Genomic DNA, 23,838 nt, shown 5'->3' on the forward strand with positions numbered 1-23,838 from the left:
AGGAACCACGCAGCTTCAGCTCTACGCCTCCCCTGACACATCTTGCTGTTCCTGCCCTTCCACGCTGGAGAGGGGGTGTGTGGGGGGCTTCCAGCCCTGAGGGCAGAGCCGGTGGGGGGAGGGGCCGCGGAAGCAGCCCTGAAGTCCGCAGGGGCAGGGACCAGCCACTTGAGGGGCAGGGAGCCCCCACTGCGTGCGGTGCCAAGCCCCAGCCGCAGCCGCAGCCGCACGGGTAGCGGGTGAGCGTGGGCGGCCAGGGCGGGAGGAAGGCGGGGTTAAGAACAAAAGGAACAGCGAGCTCCTCCTAGCGCGGCGGTAACAACGACCACGCATTTAGTGGCTTAGAACAACACAGATGTGTTCTCTTACGTAAAGTCGGGAGGCTGGCGGTCTGCAATGGCTCTCCTGGGCTGAACTCAAGGCATCGGCAGGGCTGTGTTCCTTCGGGGGATCAAGAGGAGAGTATTTATCCTTGCTTCTTCCGGCTTCTAGAGGCTGCCTGCAGGCCTGGGTGGTGGGCCGGTCCACCTTCAGCCATCACCTGTACTCTGGCCTCTGCTTCTGTCACTGCGCCTTCTCCAACTCCGCTGTCTGCTTCTTCCACCTCTAAGGACCTGTGGGATGACATGGGGCCCCCTGGATAATCCGGCACGTTCTCCCCATCTCTGGGTCCTTAGCTGAACTCCATCCGCAAAGCTCCTTTGGCCATATAAGAAACCAGTCATAGGTTCGGGGCCATCCGTGGGGGCCGGGGAGCTGGGGCGATGGGGGAGGTGCGCAGGGGACCAGCCGAAGCACGGCGACAGAGCGCGCGGATACCGCCCCACGACAGGCTGCTGAGTTCAACTCACACGTGCTGAGGAGACGTGGAGGGAGGAAGACGTCCAGGGGACTTCTTGGGGAAGCGGGTTTTCAACCCGGTTGGGCAGAGGATATGGAAAGCTTGTGAACCAACAGAAAGAGGTTCAAAGACAAATGAGACAGAAGGAGCAAAGCAAGAGGACGCAGGTCTCGCCTTCAGCCCAACGACTCTTCTTCCTTCCTTTGCCTTTTAAGCGGACTCATTTGGAGGGAGTTTGGTGTAGTTGCAAATTCATGGGGATTCAGAGAAGCGCGCCTCGGTTTGAATCCTGGCTCTACCACCTGCTAGCTCTGTGACCTCAGGCAGGCTTCTTAACCTCTCCGATCTTTGACTTCCTTCTCTGTGGAATGGGAATTCTAATTTCTGCCTGCCTCCAAGTGGCGTTGTGGGTACAACTAAGATGAGATGCGCACTGTTTTGGAGGAAGTGAGGGTGGAGGAGGTGTCCTAGAAATGTTCTACCACCCCTGCTGGTGCCCCGTCACTCGCCGTGGGGGACACAGAAAGGAAGAAAAAACCTACCAGTCATTGCAGTGATTCTTGGCACCGGTGAGCCCGACATTTCGGAGCAGAGTGGAGTCCTACTGCTTCGGCGGGCCACACTGGATCTTGTCAGCCACAGACAGAGTGGGACACCGTCACCGGCCAGCCAGGAAACCTGCTCATGTGCAAGAGCGAGGAGAACCAGCAGAGTCGCCTCCCGCCATTTCAATTCTGCCTCTTCCCCAACAGCCCCTCAGTTTATCAGATTCTTTGGCCACATTCCTACACCACTTCTCCTCTCAGGCTTCTCCCTTCCCTTCCCAGAGCGTTGGGAATTTTTCTTAAACATCAAAAACCTACTCCCTCTCCAGTTCTTTTGAACCAGGGCTTACTCTAGAGCAAATAACCCACTTTCTTGCTAGGTCTTATCCCCTCAGTGTCCACACAGAGCCCAAGAAGAGAGGCTCAGATATGGTGGTTACATGGGTGTGTGTATGTGGGGGTTCTGTACTGTTTGCCCTTCTCCGCAGATAGGGGAATGCAGAAGTCTGTACTCACCACACATTGCTCAGCATCCCTGCATCTGCGAGATGTGCCTGGGCTCCTTGGAGGGAGCTCATAAGCAGAAATAGAGACCAGTTTGTCAGTTTGAGGCAGTGAGTGGAGGCGTAAGCCCCGGGCTCTTGTCAAGGTACTCTTCTTGGGGAGAAGGTCACATTCAAGTAAAAGGCAAAGCAGATGGCAAGAAAGGCCCACCAGCATCAGGGGGTCCCCTGTTGGCTGTGCTCCTGGGCAGGGAGCCCACCTTGCAGCATCAAGGCTGGTGCCCTTTCTCTGTTCCCTCGTCTGATGGACTGGGAGTGAGTGGAGGATGGATAGCAGTCGACTCCTCCCTACCATTCACTGAGGTGAGGGTGGCCACAGCCTCCTTCTAAAAGAGGCAAAAGCAGTTCTATACATGGGAGTCTGTAATGGAGAGCCTGGGCTTTTTTCCCGATTTTGTTGTTTGTTTAAAAAGGCAAGTGTTGTGTGTGTGTGTGTGTGTGTGTGTGTGTCTGTCTGTCTGTCTGTCTGTCTGTTGGTCCGCCTGTGTCTGTGTGTACGTGCACTTTCCTGACTATCTGTTAGAGAAGGCACTATGTAAAAGAAGCTGGACTCACCAAATGTGAAGCCTGGCTTAAAATAGGGACCATGTGGCCCACATCAGATTCACTTTGGGAAGCCTTGAGGGTGAGTAGCATTTCAAAGCATTAGCAGCCCCCTCCCAGCAGCCAGCAAGAGGGCTTGATGAACACTGATCTTTGTGATGTGACATGCAGCATATGCGGTAAGAGGCTGAAGATGGAGAAAACAGCCCTGCTTTCAAATATGAACCCCAAATTGAAAGTCACAAGGGCAGATGCTCCAAATGGCAGTGTCAGTTTCTTTTTTTTTTTTATTCTTATGTTAATCCCCATACATTACATCATTAGTTTTAGATGTAGTGTTCCATGATTCATTGTTTATGCATAACACCCAGTGCTCCATACAGAATGTGCCCTCCTCAATACCCATCACCAGGCTAACCCATCCTCCCACCCCGGCAGTGTCAGTTTCTAACTGAGCTGCTTGTCAGGTGGGTTATTCTGTGTAACTATGTGTGTACTAGTCAGGCTAGATTTGCTGCTGCAACAAGCAGCCCCCAGATCTCATTGACTTGGCACTGTAGACATTTATTTCTGGCTCATGTTCCAGAGTCTGATGCAAATCAGAAGGGGGTGGGAGTCCTCCTCCTCACTGTCATTCAGGGACTGAGGCTCCTTCTGTTTAGTAGCTGAACATTATCTAGGCAGGCAGAGTCTTCCCCTTGAATTCTCAACATCCAGCTGGCAGGTGGAAAAAAGGGACATGTGGACGGGGCCCTAGAAATTTTAGGGCCCAGGGCTAAACGGGCTCATATCACTTCCTCCTGTGTTCCATTGGCCAGAACTAGACATATAGACTGTCTAAATGAAAGACTGGCTGGGAAATACAGAGCAGCTGTGGGTTCAGGAAGAAGAGGAACCAGGTTTGGTGGGCCTCTGGTCGCTCTCTACCACTCTCCGCCACCGTGCTCAGGATGAGAACAGCTGTGATGAGCAACTTAGTGACGGCAAATTTGAGTGCATCTCCTAATCTGTTCTGTGTCGGTTCGCCACACTTAATCCAATGATTCTGCCATTCCTTAATTGTGTGTAGAATCCCATTTTCCGTATTCTCTTCAGAGCCTTTGAATACTCTAATGAAAGGCAAATTTGTATCCCTTGAAAGTTCATTTGATTTCTGGAAGCATCCAAAATAACTAGGAACCCAATCTGGGGATAAGGGGGACAATTCAGCTACGTTTTCTTCTTTGGGTCAAAAATGAAGTGTGACCACAAAGTCAGCTGACTCTTGAGGCCATTTCCAAAGTTGGGATCCCAACATAACACATTTTGAGGACTGACAAGGACTGACAAGACCTCTCAAAGTGCTGACTTGATAGCATTTATTTAGATACATTGTGTGAGTGTGCATGTGTGTGTGTGGGGGGGTGGGTGAGTGATGGCGGTTATGGTTCATACGCTGTCTTTTATTCACAATCTGTGTTGGTCTTTTTTGCCTTCCCAGATGGAAAGACCTTCCGTACGTAGTATACGCATATCTTCAGTTATAAAGCACCCCAATTCGTGGTTTTAAATATTTTTTTATGTGCTCTGTCAACCCATCCAACCTATCATGGATTCGTTCAGTCACTCACTTAGTATTTATTGAATGTCTATGTGTGCAAAGCCCTTAAAAAAAATCAGAAACTGTGAAACCAGATGACAGCCATTCCTTCTGCGGCTCAGTCCGTAGGTGCTGGAAGCAGAGTGTTCAAGGATGAGGAAGCAGGAATTGGGTGCAGACTTCCTGGATGGCCAGGAAGAGAGGAACTGGGCTTGGAACAGACTGCACTTGGATGTTTCAACCAAAGCACTCTGGGAAGAGTAATTACCTGCAAGATTTTTTAAAAGACCAAAGAGAATAGATCAGCTCTTCTCTGGACTGATGTTTTACTTTTTGGGGTAAACCCAGTGCCCTGGAAAATCTTCGTGTCTGTTTTAGAATTAGTCATGTTACCCCAAGACACCAGACCTGAGCTTATCTTTTCCTCATGAGCAGTAGGAAGAAGCATAAGAGATGGGGGTGGACCATGCTCTATGGTAGCAGTTCCAGGAATGGGTTCGGGGGTCCCACTGTTCCATCATACAGCTGCATTCAGGGGTGAAGGGGTAAAGCCTTATTTCTGAAAGTGTAGTTCTCAGCTCACTAATATAAGAAATCACCTGGGATTTTTTTCTGCTAAATGGAGATTCCTGGGCCCTTCCCAGACGTCCTAAATCAGACCTCCTAAATCAGCCAAGGAACATGCATTTTTAAGCGACCTCTCCCCCAGGTGATTCTTGAAAGTTTGAGCAGCCTAGGTGGAAAGGCTGTGGGCTAATGTGAATCTGAGACTAGCTGTCTTTATGAGCTCCAGGCTTGTGGTGCGCAGTAGCACTCTGAGTCCAGAGCTTCAGGTGATGTCTGCTGGTGAGGCGTGCTGGTCCGTGCTGGGCTCCAATAAACTCACTGTGGGAGCCACTTCCCCATGGGCCACACTGATTGACCAGAGACAAAGCACCTCAGAACCTCGTTCCACTAAGAACACTAAGAATAGTGGAGTTGGGCTACATCACCTTTGTGTGCGTGTGTTCGCGACTGTGGGTCTATTTATCTCTAGACCTGGATACACACGTATTGTTGTCTCTACCATTGACAGGTACAGCCCTCCCCTGACCTTCCGCCCCTGCCCCCAAATCCTCCCTTCCTTCCAGTCCCACCTCTCAGGAGGCTAGGGCTCTGCGGTCTTGGCACTCATCTGCAGCTGGGGTCCTGCAAGTCATGGTCAACCCTTAAAAATTAAATAAGAAAATCTTCACTGAGCCGGGCATTATGCTAGACACCCATATGCATTGTCTCATTTGATCCTCAGAACGGCTCAGTGAGGTAGGTACTATTTCCCCCATCTTACAAAGGAGGAAACTAAGGCTCAGCAAAGTGAAGTAATTTACTCAAGTTCCCATAGCTAGTCAGCGGCAGGTCTGGATTTGACCCCCGATCGTTCCTCGGTCACTGTCCACAGTCCCCGTGGAGGACAGTCCAGACCTGATCTGCTCTCTGCAAGTTGCCCGCAGCTCATCCTTTACTTCTAGAGCAGGCACTGGAAAGCCACAGCCCCGTGGGTCAAATCAAGGTCAAATCAATCAGAGTTTGTCGTTATTTTAATTGAGGTGAAATTCACATAAAATAAAATTGACCATTTTAAGCACCACCTGTTTTTCAAAATACAGTTTTGCTGGAACGCAGCCATGCCCACTGGGTCATGTACTGTCTATGGCCGCCTTCTCACCACAGTAGCGCGGGTGAGCAGTTGTGGCAGATGCCATACGGCCCACAAAGCCTCAAATACTGGCCCTCTGGCCCTTTATGGGAAAAGTTTCCTGGTCCCTGCTTTTGAGAGTTTTGGCCTGGATCCACACCCTTGGGAATGAGTTTTCTCAGACATCTGCGATGCCCTTCCTTCCTAAAGGTAAACTCTCCTGCTCTGTTGGAAGCCATGCTTTTGTGCTTCGTGGACCTAGCTCCTCAGCTACCCCATTTCCTCCTTATTCCTCCTGTTTCCACCACCCACAGGTCAGTCCTGGCAAACACACGCCTGTGCCTGATCTGCTCAGTGCCATCCCTTTTTCCTTCGTTTGTGCCAAATAACTAGTATATAAGGTTTACCCCTGGATATCTCACCTTCTCTCCTTATACTTTCCCTCCTCACCTTCCACCATCCAGCTTCCAGCTTCTGCCCTTCTGTTAGCCTTTTGAACACATCTCCATGTGGAGGTCTTGGAGTTCCATGAAATTCATATAGTCTACCTGGCATCCCATCCTTGCTAAGACCGTGTCATCCTGCTGTCTCAAATTAGTTTGTCTTTCTCTCTCTCTCCCTCTCCTTACATCTGTTCTGTTAACAAATTCTGCTGCCTTTTTTGGAAATGTCTCTTGGGTTGCTCTCTTCCTCATCCCCACCAATTCCTTGGTCCAGCCCTTCGTCACTTCACATCTGGATCATTACAGAGGCTCCTGACTGGTGTCCCTACCTCCCCCTTCTCTAGCTCGTTTTTCAAATTCCAGGAGCTCAAGTAGAGTCAGGTGCTTGGGGTTTGCCTTTGCCATTCTTTCCAGAGTCCTCTCCCACACTCCCTGTGTCATACTGAACACGGTGTCTCTGTGGCACTTAGCATCTGTGTCACACTTTCTTCCACTTAGAATGTTCTCTTCTGTTTTCTTTGTTTGGCAAACCCCCTCAGGAAAGAATTCTGATGTCACCTCTTTAAGAAAACTTTCTCCAGCAAATCCTCAATGTTCTTAGAGGACTTGCTCCATACTTTTGTAAAATAACTTGTTATACTTATTTGTGGATCTGCATTTTCTCCTAATCCACTGGCTAGTCAAGGGCAGGGACTATGTATCTTCCTTATCTCTGTGTACCCAGAGTCTAGCATGGGTACAGAGTAGGTGCTCAATAAATGCTTCTCGAGCCACCATTTTGATCATATCCCTCTACTGCTGAAAGCTCACACTCAGTCTCTGTTTCCACCGCACGAAGTTTACGGCAGTGGTTTTTTTTTTTTATTCTTATGTTAATCCCCATACATTATATGATTAGTTTTAGATGTAGTGTTCCATGATTCATTGTTTGTGCATAACACCCAGTGCTCCATGCAGAATGTGCCCTCCTCAATACCCACCACCAGGCTAACCCATCCTCCCACCTCCCTCCCCTCTAGAACCCTCAGTTTGTTTTTCAGAGTCCATCGTCTCTCATGGTTCGTCTACCCCTCCGATTTCCCCCGCTTCATTCTTCCCCTCCTGCTATCTTCTTCTTTTTTTTTTCCTTAACATATATTGCATTATTTGTTTCAGAGGTACAGATCTGAGATTCAACAGTCTTGCACAATTCACAGCACTTACCAGAGCACATACCCTCCCCAGTGTCTGTCACCCAGGCACCCCATCCCTCCCACCCCACCCCCCACTCCAGCAACCCTCAGTTTGTTTCCTGCGATTAAGAATTCCTCATATCAGTGAGATCACAGCAGTGGTTTTCTACCCCGGATGTGCATTAGAATCACTTGGGAGCTTTTGAAGACTACCGATGCCCGGCCCTACAGAGAAATCCTGATTAGGTACATAGGTTCTAGGCACTGACATTTTGTAAAAACTTCCCTGGCAATTCTCCTATCTGGCCAGGATTGAGAACCACCGGTCTGAGGCCTACTTTTCAAGATTCCCATCCATTTCTCCATCCACACAGGAGTTCCCACTCAGAACCTTCTCACACCTTTGGCCTCTTCCCAAATCGCCCTCTCTCTCATGCAGACCACCCGTCTGTCCCCACCCAGGGCAGGGACCCTGTGGGCGTGCATCCCAGAGCACCGAGCAGAGCCAGGAGTGTGGGGGAGCCCCCTCAGGGAGCAAGCCTCAGAGCACAGGCTCTGTCTGGGTTGGGTGGGGAGGAAGAACTGGGTGGGACTTACAGCAGGTGCCTCGGCCACCTCCCACCGCTGTGTGGACTGCACCAGCTACCCCACGCCAACAATGACCCCATGGCATGGTGGCCGAGAGCACAGGGCCTTAGATTGGCTCTGCTCGTCAGCAGACTTGTAGCCCTATTTCCTGTCCCACATTCTTTTCCAATTCTCTTCTTACAAAGTGGGGACAAGACAGGGGAGCGGACGGGGCACCGGGCTGGTGTGTGCAGATGAGTTCCGTGAGGCCTTCTGCGTGTCTTCCATGGGCCTGTGGCTCAGGCCCCTGCGGCTCAGTCAGAGGGGTTTTTATTTCTCCTCAAGACGAGGAGCCCTCAGCTGCCAGGGCTACTTAGAAGGAGCAAACGATGTCACAGGCCACGTGTTTCCACTTGCTCCGGTGAAGCAAAGACCTTTGGAAACAGGACATCTTGAGACATTTATTATCTTCTACCTACTACTTACTATCTTTGAGACATTTACTTATCTCTTATTGTCCACAGTGGGTCAGAGATTAGAGAGATCTTTTGTCTCGTGAAAGTCACGGGTTCAAATGTTCCTTTTTTCCCAAATTGTAGAAACAGATAAATCAAGAGACTCGTAAGGTAACTGTTATTTGGTTTAACCCATCCCAAAAGAAGTCAGGATGGTGGTGACCCACGGGGGCAGAGAGTGGAAGGGAATACGGGTGTCCTTCCCTCTGAGTGCTGAGTACACAGACGTCCAATGAGTGAAGTTCCTGGAGCTCTGCAGGACACGTTTATGGCATGCCGCAGGTGCACTTTTTTCTATGTACATCACATTTTAATAAAAAGTTTCAAATAGTTGCGCATGCTCTTGGGAGAAATTCAGACAACACCGGGAAGCACACATATTCTTCAACCAATTTTAAAAATAAAACCCAGGGAATGTAAAAGTTGATTCCACAAATATTTTTTTAAACGCCTTTAGTTCTATGTAACAGTTTGTTAAAGAGAAGAAACAGAAAAGAGAAGGAGAGAAACATTGGGCATGAGTTGATTGGAAGAAAGCCATACAAAGAGAAAAAAAAAACGAAAAGCCTGATGGAGAAGTAGAGAAATGGATGGGCTGGGAGGCACTCAGGGATGTCAAGTGAGACGTGAAGAAAAGTAGAGAAGGAAAGAAGCAGAAACAGCCCCATGGAGGAGACACCTGTGAACAGAAAGCAACAGAGAAAGACCCCCCAAAATGGGGGGAGGGTGCCAGGGGTTAGAGAGGAAGGTGAAAACCCCCAGCCTCACAGAGCGAGGCAAAGAGGAGCAGAAAGAGGGAAGGCGGGAGTCCAGCCAAGAGGGGGAGGTAGAGGTGTGGATGTTGAACCTGGTCGCCAGCCGGACCGTGGACTGTGGCAGCTTGTTAAAAGGCAAGGAGCTTGGCAATCACATGAAGAAGGACATTGCCTCCCCAGTGCCTCTGGCTCAGGGCCCAGCACATGGGACGTGCTCATCCAATAGGTGTTAACTTCTTGACTGAATGAAACGATGCCTGAAAACCCAGGCCCCTCTGCCCCCAGTGGGAAGTTCACCTCTGAGTTTTCTGCTCTTCCCCTAGGGCCTCGGCCACTTTGCCCAGGGTCCTGGCATCCTAGGAATTTCCCTGCCTGCTCCGGGGAGGATTTTTCATGCTGGAAGGTTTTGCAAAATAAGACCGCTTTTATCAGAATTCTGTTGCGTCGGAGAATGTTCCTGGCTCATTGACGTTTACAGTGTGTAACCGATTTTATCGGAGGAATGTTGTTTGGAATGGAATGGTCCTTTCAGATGGGCAGACAAGAAACGGAAGGTCATTCGAGGACCCACCCCAAGCTGTCTCAGTGGTTACTCAGGGTTGCCGTACATGATGCTTGGGAGCCTGGCCAAGCTGTGAGCAAGCCTTCCTCCCTGGAGGAGGTCCCAGCGGTCTGCTGCGGGATTGTGGTGTTTACGGCTCACCTTGGCCCTCAAAGCAAATCCACCAGCGGGTAGAGGCGCAGCAAGGGCTCCCGAGGCCTGGGGTCCAGCGAGCAGCCTGGCTCACCTGGACAAAATGAAACCATTCCTGACATTTCAGAAAGGGGACAGTAAGGCTTCTCCTGAGAGGTCACAAATAGGGAGATGGGTTTATCCTTTTGGTTCTTTTGTCAAAATCCCAAGGCACTCTGTTTCCAGGACTCTGGACAAAATGGTGCTGGTGTAGTAAGTGTCCAGGGGGTGGGGGGGGGGGGGCTTGAATTCTCTCTCCTCTGTTGTAACCCCTAGTGTTGCCAGGGTCAGCAGTTTCTCTCTGAAAGGGTTTTTTTGGGGTTTTTTTGGTTTTTTTTTTGTTAAAGATTTTATTTATTTATTTGACAGAGAGAGACATAGAGAGAGTAGGAACACAAGCAGGGGGAGTGGGAGAGGGAGAAGCAGGCTTCCCACCGAGCAAGGAGCCCGATGCGGGACTCGATCCCAGGACCCTGGGATCATGACCTGAGCTGAAGGCAGTCGCTTAACCAACTGAGCCACCCAGGCGCCCTCTGAAAGGGTTCTTGTACTGAGTGGGATACAGAGACTGAGACAGGAAGGGGAGGTCATGTGAGGTCAGAAGTCTTTGTTCCTGGTGGGAGGGAATCTACCCTGAAGTGGGAGAGGACTGAGGTGCCCCAGCTCAGGCCAGGGATGCTGGACACAGGTCAGCAAAGAGAAGCAAGTTGGGAACAGCTCGTGCTGCTGGACACTCTCCAGTAATTTCTGTGAGCCCTTACAGGGCTGGGCATTCTAGCACATTTCTTGCACCCTCTATGATTTCTAAACTTCTTCATTGTAGTGGATGGAACTGTGTCCCCAAAAAGATATGTTCAAGTTCTAACCCCTGGTACCTGTGAATGTGACTTTACTTGAAAAGGTCTTTGCAGACGTAATCAAGTTAAAAGGAGATTATCCCGAATTAGGCTGGGCCCTAAATCCAAAGACTGTTGCCCTGGGAAGAAGGCCATGTGAAGACACAGACACACGTGGAAGGGAGAAGGCCATGTGACTAGAGTGATGTGTGCACATGCCAAGGAACACCAAGGTGGCCAGCAACCAGCAGAAATTAGGACAACGCAAGGAAGAATTCTCTCCTAGAGCCTTCGGGGGGTGCTCGGCCCTGCTGACACCTTGGTTTTGAACTTCCAGCCTCCAGATCTGAGAGAGGATAAATTTCAGTTGTTTTACACCACCATGTTTGTGGTACTTTGTTATAGCAGCCCTGGGAAATAAATTATATTCATGTTCCTCCAGATTTCCCACCCCTCAGCTCCCCTGCCCCCACTCCAGTCCCTCCACCCTCAGCAGATAGCCTTGTATTTGCTATTTTACAAAGAAAATGGAAGTCCTCAGCCAGAAACCCAGAGCCCTTTGCTGGGCCACCTTCTCGTCTTTCCCTCCTTCCAAGGCCAGGCCCTTGGCCTGCACTCCCACGTCTCAGAAGCCTTATCCTGCCAACCACATTTTCTCTTTCCTAAAGCTTTGATTTTTCTTTCTCCCGTGTACACCCTTTCCATGTTCAAATTCTTCCCCTAAAAGCAAAAAAAACTCCCCTACTCCTTCATTCCCCTGTGGTTGCTGTCCTAATCCTAACTCATTCTTCCCCTTCAAAGCCAGGCTCTCTTGAGACTTCATTTCTGCATTTGCCGCTCCTCCCTACTTGCTCTTTTGCTGCATCTGCTCCAATTGCTACGTGGACACCTTCCTTATCATGGTCAAGGGGGACTTCCATGTTGCTAAAGCCAATGGGTATTTTCGGTCATCTCCTTACTTGACCTTTTGTCAGGGTCACCCACTATGAACCACCATCTCCTTCCCTTCACTCCAGTGATGTGACTTCTCCTGGGCTTCCTCCCTCATCTGTGTGGCTCCCGCCCAGCCCCTCCTGGCTCAGTCTCCTCGCCCCAGCCATCTCATGTTGCAGCCCCATGGCTCAGTTTTAGGCTCTCTTCACTTACCAGAGTGCTCTCTTTTCTCAGTGATCTCATTCCCTTGTATGCAGATCTGGACCTCTCCTCTCAGCTCCACATCTGCGCATCTAAATGCACACTTGACATTGCCACTTGAATGTCTCAAAGTCACCCAGACCCAAGTCTAAAACAAAGTTCATGATCTTAGCCTCAAAGATTGGGTTCTCCTCCACTGTTCCCTCTCCTTGTGAATGGTACTACCATCCATCCAAACATAAAGGACGGAAACTCAGGAAATCTTTGACCTCTTCTCCCTCATCCTCTACATCCATCAACATACCTTGTGGATTGTGCCTCCTGCAATCTCGAGTCCATATTCTTCTGTGAACTGATCTCTATCATCATTGTCCAAGAATTATCATTTCTCACCAGGACTTCAAGAGTTCAGGCATCAGCTCTATGTCTTTCTAAGTCATTCCCATTATCATAGCCAGAATAATGATTTCCAGTTGCAAATCATGTCACTCCTCACCCCTTTCTCTTTTCCACTTCCACCTCCCCAACATGAAACCTTAAAATGACTTCCCTAAATTCTTTTTTTTTTTTAAGATTTTATTTATTTATTTGACAGAGAGAGACACAGCGAGAGAGGGAACACAAGCAGGGGGAGTGGGAGAGGGAGAAGCAGGCTTCCCACTGAGCAGGGAGCCCAATGCGGGGCTCGATCCCAGGATCCTGGGATCATGACCTGAGTCGAAGGCAGATGCTTAATAACTGAGCCACCCAGGCGCCCCATGACTTCCCAAAATTCTTAAGGTAAAGCAAAAACCTTTAAAATGGGCAGTGAGCATCTGCATGACCTGGTTGCTATCAGGATCTCCAACCTCACTTCCCTCCACGCTCTTCATCATTCTGTGCTCCAGCCACATCGGTTTTGTTTTGGTCTTTTATAGGTACTCCAATTCTTCCTGCCTCAGGACCTTTGCACACACTGTCCCTGCTCTCCCTTGCTGATTTTCAGCCTACAGAGCTTTCAGATGGTGGCTCAATCTCATGTTTATAGGGAAATTGAGAACCCCTCCCAAGTGTTCTCCTTCAGGGCACTTTCCACAGTGACAAGCTTACATTTATGTTCTTTTGATAACCGTCTGTCTCCTCCAAACCTTTTAGGGCTATGAGGTCTTAGACTGACCCAACAACCAGCACGATGCTAGGCACAGAATTGTCACTTAGTAAATATTTGTTGAATGACTAAATAAAAGAAAGAAGGTACTGTGTTGGAGTCTGGGGATGCAAAAATAAATGAGGCATGGAACTTCCCAGAAAGAAGCTCGCAAATTGGGGGTGGGAGGGTGCAAGCAGAGGAGAGGCTGACTAAACAGAGTCAGGGTGTAACAGGGTGATGAGCACATAGCAGAGGAGCAGGCCAGAGGAGATGGTGCTGCCTGGGCCCAGCTCACCACCCCCGGGTGAAGCTCAATCCAGGTGTCTGTTGGCTGATCTTGGCCCTCAAGGATCCTAGTCCTGTGATGTTACTGCTCTGCAGCCACCACTGTATCCCAGCCATGGCCGTGCCACCCCTCACTGCCACGAATCCTACAGGGCACTCTTCTCAGAGCTGGGCACTGTTCAGGGTGCAGCGTGGTTAAAGGCTCTGGTTACAATTAGAGCATCATGTGGAGCGCTTCAGTGGGAAGGGTTCTGTGCCTTCTGGACAATGACCTCATCATATCCTCAGGCCAACCCGGGGAGGTGGCAAAGGGTAATGATTTCTCTCCCCACTCTACAGGTGGGGAGACTGAGGTCAATAGAGATCACTGGACTTGGCCAGGGAGTGAGAACAGTCTGGGAACAGAGCTTGGAGGGAACCCAAGGCCCTCTCTCCAGGATCTGCCAGCCACACCAGTTGGCAGAGGAGAACTCCTCGGGCCGAGGACGAGAGCTGCAGCAGGAATCTGCAAAAGCTTGTTTACTTTGGTGCAGAAGGACATTTCATCACCTCTTGGAACCACAGAATGCTAACGCAGATGGGCCCTCAGAGATCATCTGATTCAACACCCTTGTTTTAGGAAGGAGGAAACTGAGGCCAGAGCAATGAATCTCCTTTGCCCTCCCTTTCCTTTCCCTACCCTACTGATAGTGAGTGGTAGGGCAGAGACTGCTAGCTGTCTACCCAGACCCCTTTTCCCCTTCTTTGCCTCTATGGCTAGACTGTATTTCCCAGACTCCCTTGCAGTTTGGGGAGCCACGTGACAAATGTTCTCTCCAGTGGGATGTGAGAGGAAGGGCGGCATGCCACGTTCAGGCTGGGCTCTTTCAAACCTCCTATGCTCACAACTCCATGTTCTTTTCACTTCTGGCTGATTGGGATGTCAATTCCAAGGGCAACTTCGGAACCATACATTAGAGAAAGGCAGAGCTGCCATAGTGTGGGTCCCGGGAACACTGTGTGGAGAAGAGCCACGCGCTGACATGAATGCCTACGGCTGCTAAGAGAACCAGAAGAATAAAATGTCGATCACGTGAAGCTGCAGCTTTTGGGGGGGGGCTGATTTAGTTCCGCAATCTGGCCTAAACCTAATCTAGCTCACACGGCAGCCGGGAGAGCCCCTGCAAAAGCTCTGACTACAGGCAGTATCAGGTGGGGGAGACAGCAGGCTGACTGTGGAGTTCACTGTCAACCACTTTGGAAGGCCCCCACTCCCACCGCTGGAGAGGTTAGGAATGCCTGACTCCTGCCTCACTCGGTCTGGGAACTTGGTCCAAGCTGGCTCCCCAACTGTTTCATTTTCAGTCAGTAGATTGTCAGGGCTGGAATGGATCTGAGATGTCATCTGATTTATCCCCTGGCTCCAGTCAGGGCCTCTTCCAAGCCATCCATAGTGACCAAAAATCATGTTTCGATTTTTATATCCCTGGGCAGGAAACACCACAAATGTCCTTAAACACCTGTTTCATACCTCCTTGCTACGGTGTCAGAAGGTCCTTACTGAACCCTAAAACACCAGAGCTGGAGCACCCCTTAGCAATCATGTTGAACAATCTTTGTTTTACAGATGAGGAGACTGAGGCCGGAACCACACAGTTAAACAGCGGTCAAGTCAGGACAAGCCAGGACTCGAAGGCCCAGCTGACTACTCTTTCTAAGGTTCTATTTGCCTCCAACTCTCTCTTGCTGTTTTCTCTTCTTCTGTCCTAGAAGGTGATGAAAAAGTGCCCAGGTCCATTTCACTGTGATCAATCCTTCCACCTACTCCTGTGTCTCCCCCTCCTCACCCCCCAGGGGAAGCCCTTCCCAGCTGATGTGAGCTTGGCTATTTCTCTTAGAAGGCAAAGAGAAGATTAGGGAGAGAGAAATCTGTGTTGCCTACAAGGGAGGGATGTGTCCCAGGTGTACATTTGCTCCTTGGGCCTTGGTAGTGATGGCAGACTCTCTAGTGGGATCTCTGAATCCCTGTGAGAAGCCTGTAAGGGCCATTAAACCCTTGAATGTCACTGGTTGCCTGGGAGGGCAACCCATGCTCTGGGAAAAGTACTCTGAGGAAGGGAGGGAGTGGCGGTGACCAGAACCTCTGAGCACAGCGTCTTGGCCTGTTGGGGCTTGTCTGGCTGCGTCTGGGCAGCTGGGCAGTTCTGCCTGTTAATATGAGAGCAGGATCCTGAGAAGTTGAGCTGGGGCCACGAAAGCAAACCTAGTTACTTACAGGGGGATCATTGTATGGTACTTTCTTGGAAAGACCTGGAAATTCCACATGAGAGCCCTGGCAAGTTGGATTTGTTTTGTGGTTCTTAACAAACATAATAAAATAAACCCAAATGGTTACTCCCCACTCCCCTGTTTAAGGTGAGGTTGTTTACACACAGCATCCTTCATGTTTTCTGCCAAGTGACTCACTTGGACTGAATCACTAGAAAGTGGGCCTAGGTCCATCTGCAGCTGCCCTGGACACCACAATCTGCTCATTGCCCTGGAGGTGGGGGTCATGGAGCTCTGGAGACAGCAGAGAGGAGTGGAGAAATGGGGTGGGGTGGAGAGTCAGGCCTGAAAGGGAAGTCCATACTCATAGTTTCCTGAGCATCTGGTGGTCAGACAGGAGTCCCCGATGGAACTGACAAGATTCCCCAAGGAACTCCAGTCTTCATTTCAGTTGAGACATCGTCTAGATTATTGCAAATTCTGAACTGTGGGACCAGAATTAATAATGCCACACAGTCCTTCACAGGTAAAACTCTTAATCTTTGGGTCTAGCTTCAGAATTTTGAGCAAATTATTTTCCCATTTTGAGCCCCTCTTTCTTCAATCTAGAAATAAAAAGGCTTGCAGTCCCTAAAATACAGACATTTTATCCTTTATTTACCGGGAAGGAAAGGGATATGGACACAAATGGAAGTTTATTTGCCAGGAAATTTTGTTTTCACTAAATCTTTGAATCTCTCCCCGGAAAGTTTTCATTTAAAATTCAGTGATCTCTGTGTGTCCTTTTGTTTAATTTTTGATCTGCAGCCCTTTTTCTAATTATGAGTTTGCCTAGCCATGCCCCAATTCACAGTTTTCTTTTCCCTGTGGCCTGTTTGGGTGTCCTGGAGGTGACATTTCTGCAGAACTCTTTGTGTGAGCCAAAGGCAGTGGTCCTATGGGGATGGGAGTCCAGGCTTGAGAAGGCTCTGGAGAATAGGGTGACTCCCGCGTTGGCCACAGGGTGAGGTGTTAGGCTTGGCAGCAGCGACCCCCGACACCAACCCTGGGGCCTGGAGGAGGTGTGGTGGTGGTGGGAGGGGAGGGGGGCAGTTCAAATTAGCAAGGGGCAGTGACCACGCGAGGTGGGAAGAGGGGGACAGGTTCCACTTCTCTCACATATGAAAGCACTTTGTACAATCTAGTTAGTGCTAACCACATCACCCGGTACCCGCTTTTCACCCACTTACTGCGCATTTAAGGAGTTGGGAAATTCTGGTTCCCGATTGGGAGGACTCGGGTTTTCTGATTTTTCTCCCAATGGCAAAGCAACCTTAATGGGGGTGGAGAGGGCGTGTGTGTGTGTGTGTGTGTGTGTGTGTGTGTGTGTGTGTGTGTGTGAGCCCAAAGTTGGCCGGCTGTGTGGACCTCACCCCGCGGTCCCCGGCCGGCCCCCGCCCCCTTCCTGCCCTCTCCCCGCCCCCGGGCCCGGCCGCGCTCGGCCGGTGATGTCAACCCGAGGAGGAGCCGCCCGCCCGCCCGCCGCCCGCCGCCCGCCCGGGCTAATTAGCATGTAGCGGCGCCGGGGCCGCCTCCGCCTCCGCCGCGCCCGCCCGCCCGCCCGGCCCCGGCCGCCCTCCCGCGGCTCCCCACAACTTTTGAGGCGGGGACTGCGCTGGCAGCCTCACTTCGCTCACTTCCCCGGCCCCGCGCGGCGCTCGCCGCCCGCTTCCCTCGCACCCGCGGCCGCCCCGCGCCCGCCCCGCGCGCCGGGCATGTGAGCGCGGGCGGGCGCCGCCACCATGGCCTCGCCGCCGCTCCCGCGCCCGCTGCTGCTGCTCCTGCTGCCGCCGCTGCTGCTGCTCCTGCTGCCGCCGCCGCCGGCCGCCCCCGGGACGCGCGGCCGGCCGCCCTCCCCGGCCCGCCGCGCGCCGAGAGGGGCGCCCCTCGCAGGAGCGGGGCCGGCGCGGCCGCCCGAGCCGGGCCCCGAGCGCGAGCTGCCGCCGCCGCCGCCCACGCCGCCCCGGGAGCGCCGCCGGCCCGCGCCCCCCGGCCCCAGCCGCACGGCCCCCCGGCCGGCCGCCGTCACACGCCGGGGACCCTCGCGCCGGGCCCCCCGAGGCGGGAGCGCGGGTGAGTGAGAGCCGCGGCCGGGCGCCGAGGAGCCTCGGGCTGGGGGCGTGGGCGCGCTTCGGGGCCGCATCCCCTGCCCTAGGCCCCTCTGCGAGCTCGGTCCCGGCCGGGGGTCCCCCGCTGACCCAGGTCGCGGCGGGGAGGGGGGGAGGCCGCGTGGGAGGGCGGCGAGCGGGAGAGTGGCTTTCCTGGACGTTTTTGCTGGTGGCGGGACTGGGGGTGTGACCGTCCTGTTCTCCCCCCCCCCCCCCTTGGAAGAAAACTTGTTTTCCGTGGTGCACCCTGGACGTCTCCCCTCATACCTCCCTTAGAAAAAAAGAAAAGAACCCCCACGCCCCCCCCGCAAACCTTCCGAAAGCGCTTCTCCCACCTTGGAGGCGATAACATCTTCCCGTCAATTCCCCAATTCCATTCTTTTCCTGTAGATACAGAAATGGCCTCTCCAGGTACAGAGCCTAACTTTCAAATATAAATAACTGATTTTTTAAGGGTTCTAGCGCTGAGGATATTGTAAAGGACAAAGGATGTAGTTGGAAACACAACACTCTACTGGCTCACTCTAAAAGCAGAGGAGGAACTGGGGCGACGGTATGGCAGTGGGGGGTTGCAAGGGCAAACCCCTGCAAGGCACACGGGGACACTGGACTGTCCCTGAGCCTTTCTTCCGCCCACCCCTTTCCTTTCCCGATGGGCCGCTGCTTCATACATAGCCACTGCCTATCCTGCTCAGAAAGGGACCTGCCCCCTCTCCTCTGGACCTTTTTATGCAGTTCCTTCTTTAGATCTGGAAGAAATGCTTAGGACCCAGTGGAATTCCAAACACAATACCATTGTGACCTTGGGAATGTCACCTCTTTTGATCTCAGTTTCTCCATCTGTGAAATGGAAGTAATGATCCCTGTTCCCCTTAGCCTCCTAGCGATGGCATGACAAAATGAAAGTAAAAATAAATGAAAAGTGCTTTGAACAGGCAGCAATGTGGTGGTGTTAGCCACTGCCTTCCTGTGGGTGACTCAAGGCATATGCTCTCTCTCAGGGTTATTCTGGAACAGCAAGGTTGCTGGCAACACTAGGTATTGATTCGAAGTTTAGGTGAAGGTTGAGAAGGTTTCGTCTTCCTAATTGGCACTTCATTTAAGTTTCTCGTATTAGACACACTATCCGGTATAGGAATTAGCTGGCTTCGTTGAACCTAGGGATGCTTCCTCTAATTAAATAAGAAAAAAGTTTTTTAAAAAAATGGTCAGGTCCTCAGTAAAAACTCAACTCCATCTTCAGTAGTTCTCCCATCATTGGAGAATGCCTTGTCCTTGTGAATTTCTAAGCCACTGGCCCGAGACTGAGAAACTGAGGAACAGTAAGGGAAGGGAGGGGAGAAAGAAGCTTTAAAAGACCTACCAGAGACATACCCATTGTGACTCTGACTTCAGATGACTTACAACATACATTGTTTTAAGTTCCATGGGAAGGAATCAACAGAAAAGAGAATGTTCCCTGGCTTTCTCACACTAGAAAAGTAACTAAGGAACACTGTGTAGTATTCTGTGGGTTTTCTAAGTGGAGAGGGAGTGCAGGGGATTGAGGTCCTTTCAGAGGAGACACCCAAGAACTGGAGGCAGGTTTCTCTGGTTGGTGGCCAGGCATTCTTACCTGTGGGGCCCCATCTTATTAGGGATGGGTGGGAGGGATGCTGATTTGTGGGGACACTGGTTGGATAAGGCTTGCACACGAGTCTCCTTCCTTTTCACAGCTGGGCATCCCCACACATCACAGAAAGCTGGGCTTTACAGCGAGAGGGACAGTGGAGGGAACTGGCTTAGGGGACTCAGCAGGTAAGAATTGGGGCTGATCTCCTTTGCTAGTCAGGGACACCCTGCTACCCTAAGTGACCCACACTTCTTCATAGGTGTGGCAGTAATGCTGCTAGTCTTGGCTTTGCAACCTTCCCAGTTTGATGCATTTGGGGTGCTGAGAGCAATGGAGGCTTCGGGTGCATGAGGCTTTGGAGGAATGCACGTAGAGATCCCAAAAGCAGGTAGTCCAAAACTTCTCCTGCCTGAGCAGGTCTCTCCTGGCACCCCCACACAGCCCACCCAAGTCATGCCTGCTCTTAAGGCTGGATCTCAGGTGGGATGTTAGAAAGGTGAGATTAAGAGAGGAAATTGAGGGCGCCTGGGTGGCTCAGTTGGTTAAGCGACTGCCTTCGGCTCGGGTCATGATCCTGGAGTCCCGGGATCGAGTCCCGCATCGGGCTCCCTGCTTGGCGGGGAGTCTGCTTCTCCCTCTGACCCTCCTCCCTCTCACGCTCTCTGTCTCTCATTCTCTCTCTCACAAATAAATAAAATCTTAAAAAAAAAAAAAAAGAGAGGAAATTGATTACCTGTTGAAAACTGCTAGAAGCTTCTAATATGGCTGAGGATCTGGTGGTGGTTCACACAATGTCACTTAGAGGGAAAAGACAATGAACAAGAAAGCCAGCAGTGATTTCTGTGAGTCTGAGTTTCCTAATAAACTCTCAGGCTTTTCTTTGGACCCTTTTTGATTGGTCACCATGTCTCACAGAGTAAAATCAGTTATTTCCCAAGGCAGCCAATTCTCAACACTGAAAGAGCTTCCAGAGGCCTTCTGGTCCACATTGAGTCCCACGAGGATATCTGCCCTTCCAGCACTCCTGACAGACGGCCATCCAGGCTCTGTAGTACTGTTTTTGTGTTTGGGGAGGTGCTCACTCCTGCAGGTAATGAGCCCTAAGTCTTAGAAATAATGTGCTTCATTTGACTGTTGGGGAAACTGCCTGTAGCCCCTTCTGCTGTTGGCATACTGGTGGTCAGTGCCTGGCACACATGGCTTGGGCTTCTGGATACATGGGTGTCCACAACAGGGACCAGAGATGTCCTTTTCTTCCTTGGGGCCATTTCTAGCCCTTTCCTCTTGGCAGAGTTCAGGACTCTCGCTACTGAGTAAGCACACTTGTGTTCCCTCTGTGGGGTGTTTGCCTGCATTAGGCTGCCAGTCCCCCACTTGTGTACCCACCTATCACCCTGCCAGCTGTTCAGATGAAGTTCGTTGCTGGTGTTTGAGCTGGTGGAGATTGAGAAGATGCTAAGTCCTAGAGATTTTCTTTTTCTCGGTGTGTGTGTGTGTTTTGGAACAACTTCGGGCTTCTGAGCCGCAGTTCTGAGTGCTTAAGTTTATATGCCTTGATTTTTTTGTGCTCCATGGACCATGCTTTAATTGTGAGATCTGCAGATGAAAGGGGAAGAAAAAGGCTTAAGTCTTAATGAGAATCAATGCAGAAGGAAAGAACTTTCCCACCCAAAGGGGAAATGACGTTGAGTAGCTGAGCAGCTAGCCCAAGGAATAATAATCTTAGAAAAATGCAGCTCCCTCGAGCAAAGGAAGCGCTGTGAGCCCAGCCCCTCCTGGGCTGCTACATAGCTGTCCCCTGAAGTGCTGTAACTTTTCAGGCCAACTAGCTGGAGCTGCCGGGGGAGAAGCATTACACCATGCAGCAAGGCCCCACGCTGGGCAGGAGGCGGCCCCATAGGGAAGAGCGGGTGGCTACCTCTCCCCTGGCTGAGGCTGGGAGGGGTCGTGGTGGGGGTTCCTGAGAAGCCTACTTGCTTTGATGGAGGCTGCTCCAAATAGAAGGAAGGGTGTGGGGAAAGGGATTCTCTGTGGCGTGTGTGTGTTTAAAAGCCACATCCTTTTAACCTTGCAGGAGCCCTTTTATTGCTTCCCTCGATGGGTGTGCAAATGCCGAACTGGTGTTTTCTGCCCAAGACCTGAACTGGTGTGGGTAGAGGAAGAACAAAAGAGGTTTGGTGCCCAGCTGGGCAGTGACCACGTACTTAGTCCTGGGGGGCTGGGGAAGGAGTCTGTGCCTCCTGGTGGTCCCCTGTGACTTCAGGGGCCCTGCCGAGCTGGCTGGGAGTGGTGTTCTGCCGTCTCAGAGAGTCTCACAAAGCAAGCAGAGAACAGATGACAGTCTGTACCCCGATTCAGAGGCTATAAAATTGTTTTCTTCCTAACGGCTGTGCATGCTCTCTTCGACCCATTGCCTGTTCATCTTGCACAGACAGAACAAAGATGTTTCTATCCTGGCTTTCCCCTCTTGTTGGCGTGTGGCAGATGTGTCAGGCTGTGTCAGCTTGGCTAATCTGTAAGCCAGAAAACACTGACAGAGCTCTTTCTATGCCTGGGGAGCTCTGCCAGGGGATGGGGCGCCCCCAGAGGACAGGAGCCTTGTTGGAGCACCGGCATCCACACGGTAACTAGTAAAATGATGGTGTGTTAGTGATCCGGAACTGAAGAAAGGCCACAAGGAGATCATACTGACCCAAGGAATGGTGTAGAGAGAGGTGACTGGAGAGGTGGAGAGGTTGCTGGGGGCCGCTAATCCAGGCCGGAGGAGGGTGTGGACTGGGATGTGGATAGCACAGAGTGGGTAGGGTATTGGCATCAGCAAAATCCCACAGACTGAAAAGCTCAAGACTGACACCTACCTCTTTTCCTTTTCTTTTTACAAAATTTATTTATTTATTTTAGGGGCACCTGGGTAGCTCAGTTGGTTAAGCGTCTGCCTTTGGCTCAGGTCTTGATCCCGGGGTCCTGGGATCGAGCCCTGCATCGGGCTCCCTGTGCAGCAGGGAGTCTGCTTCTCCCTCTCCCTCTGTCCATCCCCACCGCTTGTGCGCTCACTCTCTCTGTCAAATAAATAAATGAAATCTTTTTTAAAAAATTAGAGAGAGAGAGAGCGGGGGTGGGGAGGGGTGGGGGGAGAAGGAAGGGGCAGAGAGAGGGGGAGGGAGAAAATCTCCAGCAGACTCCCTACTGAGTGAGGAACCCAACTAGGGGCTCAGTCCCATGACCTGAGCCGAAATCAAGAGTCTGGTGCTTAACCGACTGAGCCACTCAGGTGCCCCTGAAAAGCTTGACTTTTCAATTGGAAGTGGTCAGTGGCCAGGAAGTCCGGGGAAGAGGAGACCTGTTAGGGTCCAGAGTCAGTGGAGTGGAGACTGGACTGGAAAGGAGGATTCGGGCCGATCTTGGAGGGCTTTAGAGGCCAACTTGCGTTTGTTTCTGTCAGTCTGCACTGAGGAGCCTCTGAAAGCTCTTGAGGAAGGAGTAGTACGTTTGCTTGGTCAGTGTTCCTTTGTGTTTGGTGCTGGGGCTCACGGATGAACCACATGTGGGTCTGCCCTTCCTACAGTCCAGGACTCACGTCAGAAATCGGGGAATGCGGGCACGCAGTTTATCAACATGTTGGGAGGAAAACACTGAAGGCACAGACTGGAATGGGGGCAGTGGACATTGAAAGGGAGCACTGCAGGGACCATTTACAGGAGGAAGGCGGGAGAGCCTGGTCACTGCCTGGCCGAGGGGATGACGGGGACAAGGGTAGGAACTGGCTTGCCTGTCGAGAGGCTGCCTCGGTTGGAGGTGCTTTCGCTGTAAAACCTGCAGCCTGTCCCGGCGGAAGTGTCATGCAGACAGTCGTGGACGTGGACCTGAACGAGGGGGAAGCCGGGCCCAGCGTCAGCCTGGAGGGCTGACCCTCAACGGCAGCGGGAGCCACTGGAGAGGAGGAGGCAGGCTCTGACCCGGCCAGTGTAGATGGTGAGAGAGGAAGCGGCACCCGCCCAGGGCCAGCCCGGCCTGCAGGTGCAGCTGCGAGCGGGCAGTTTGGAGGCCAGCTGTGCCTGGGCAGCGGATTCGAACGTAGTGCCTGGGTTATGCGTAAAAGGCGGCTGTGGAGGTGCATGTAGGTTAGCACAAACCTGCCTGGACTTGCTGGCTCATCCTGGTATTATCCAGGTTAAAGGGAAATAGGAGCCGGGGAAAGACCACGGCATTGATCCTGACAAGTTCGGGGGAGCCTGTGAGAGCGCAAGAAGTTTGCTCACCTTGGGGGCGACAGCAGATGCCAGCCGCATGAGGCGAAGTTTAACAGAGACAGCAACTCTTGATTCCCACCCCCTAAATCTGGTGTGGACTCCCTACTCTGCCATCAGGAATTGGCAACATGATCCACTAGTTACTTAAATGAGAAGCTGAGAAGCACTCAACATGCATCTGCTTCCCCCACCCTCTGCATCTCTGTTCTAGTTGGGGAAGGGGACTCCAGTTGCTTCTGCTTCTCCCTAGATCGCACATCTGCCCTC

At 51.6% G+C, this 23,838-nt stretch overlaps 1 protein-coding gene across 1 annotated transcript in view; it reads left to right on the plus strand.

Annotated features, from left to right (window-relative positions):
- The first annotated feature begins 17,343 nt into the window (after window positions 1-17,343).
- The window catches only part of LOC145720606 (protein HEG homolog 1-like), a 35,714-nt gene continuing 29,219 nt past the window's right edge, over window positions 17,344-23,838 (plus strand). Inside the window, exons 1-2 of the mRNA XM_081814804.1 lie at window positions 17,344-17,365; window positions 17,495-17,674. Of these exons, the coding sequence (XP_081670930.1) occupies window positions 17,344-17,365; window positions 17,495-17,674 (202 nt within the window). The remainder of the gene's footprint in view (window positions 17,366-17,494; window positions 17,675-23,838) is intronic.

This window comes from Leptonychotes weddellii, chromosome 1 (genome assembly GCF_054177405.1).
Source record: "Leptonychotes weddellii isolate Sample4059 chromosome 1, ASM5417740v2, whole genome shotgun sequence".
Taxonomy (NCBI): Eukaryota; Metazoa; Chordata; class Mammalia; order Carnivora; family Phocidae; genus Leptonychotes; species Leptonychotes weddellii.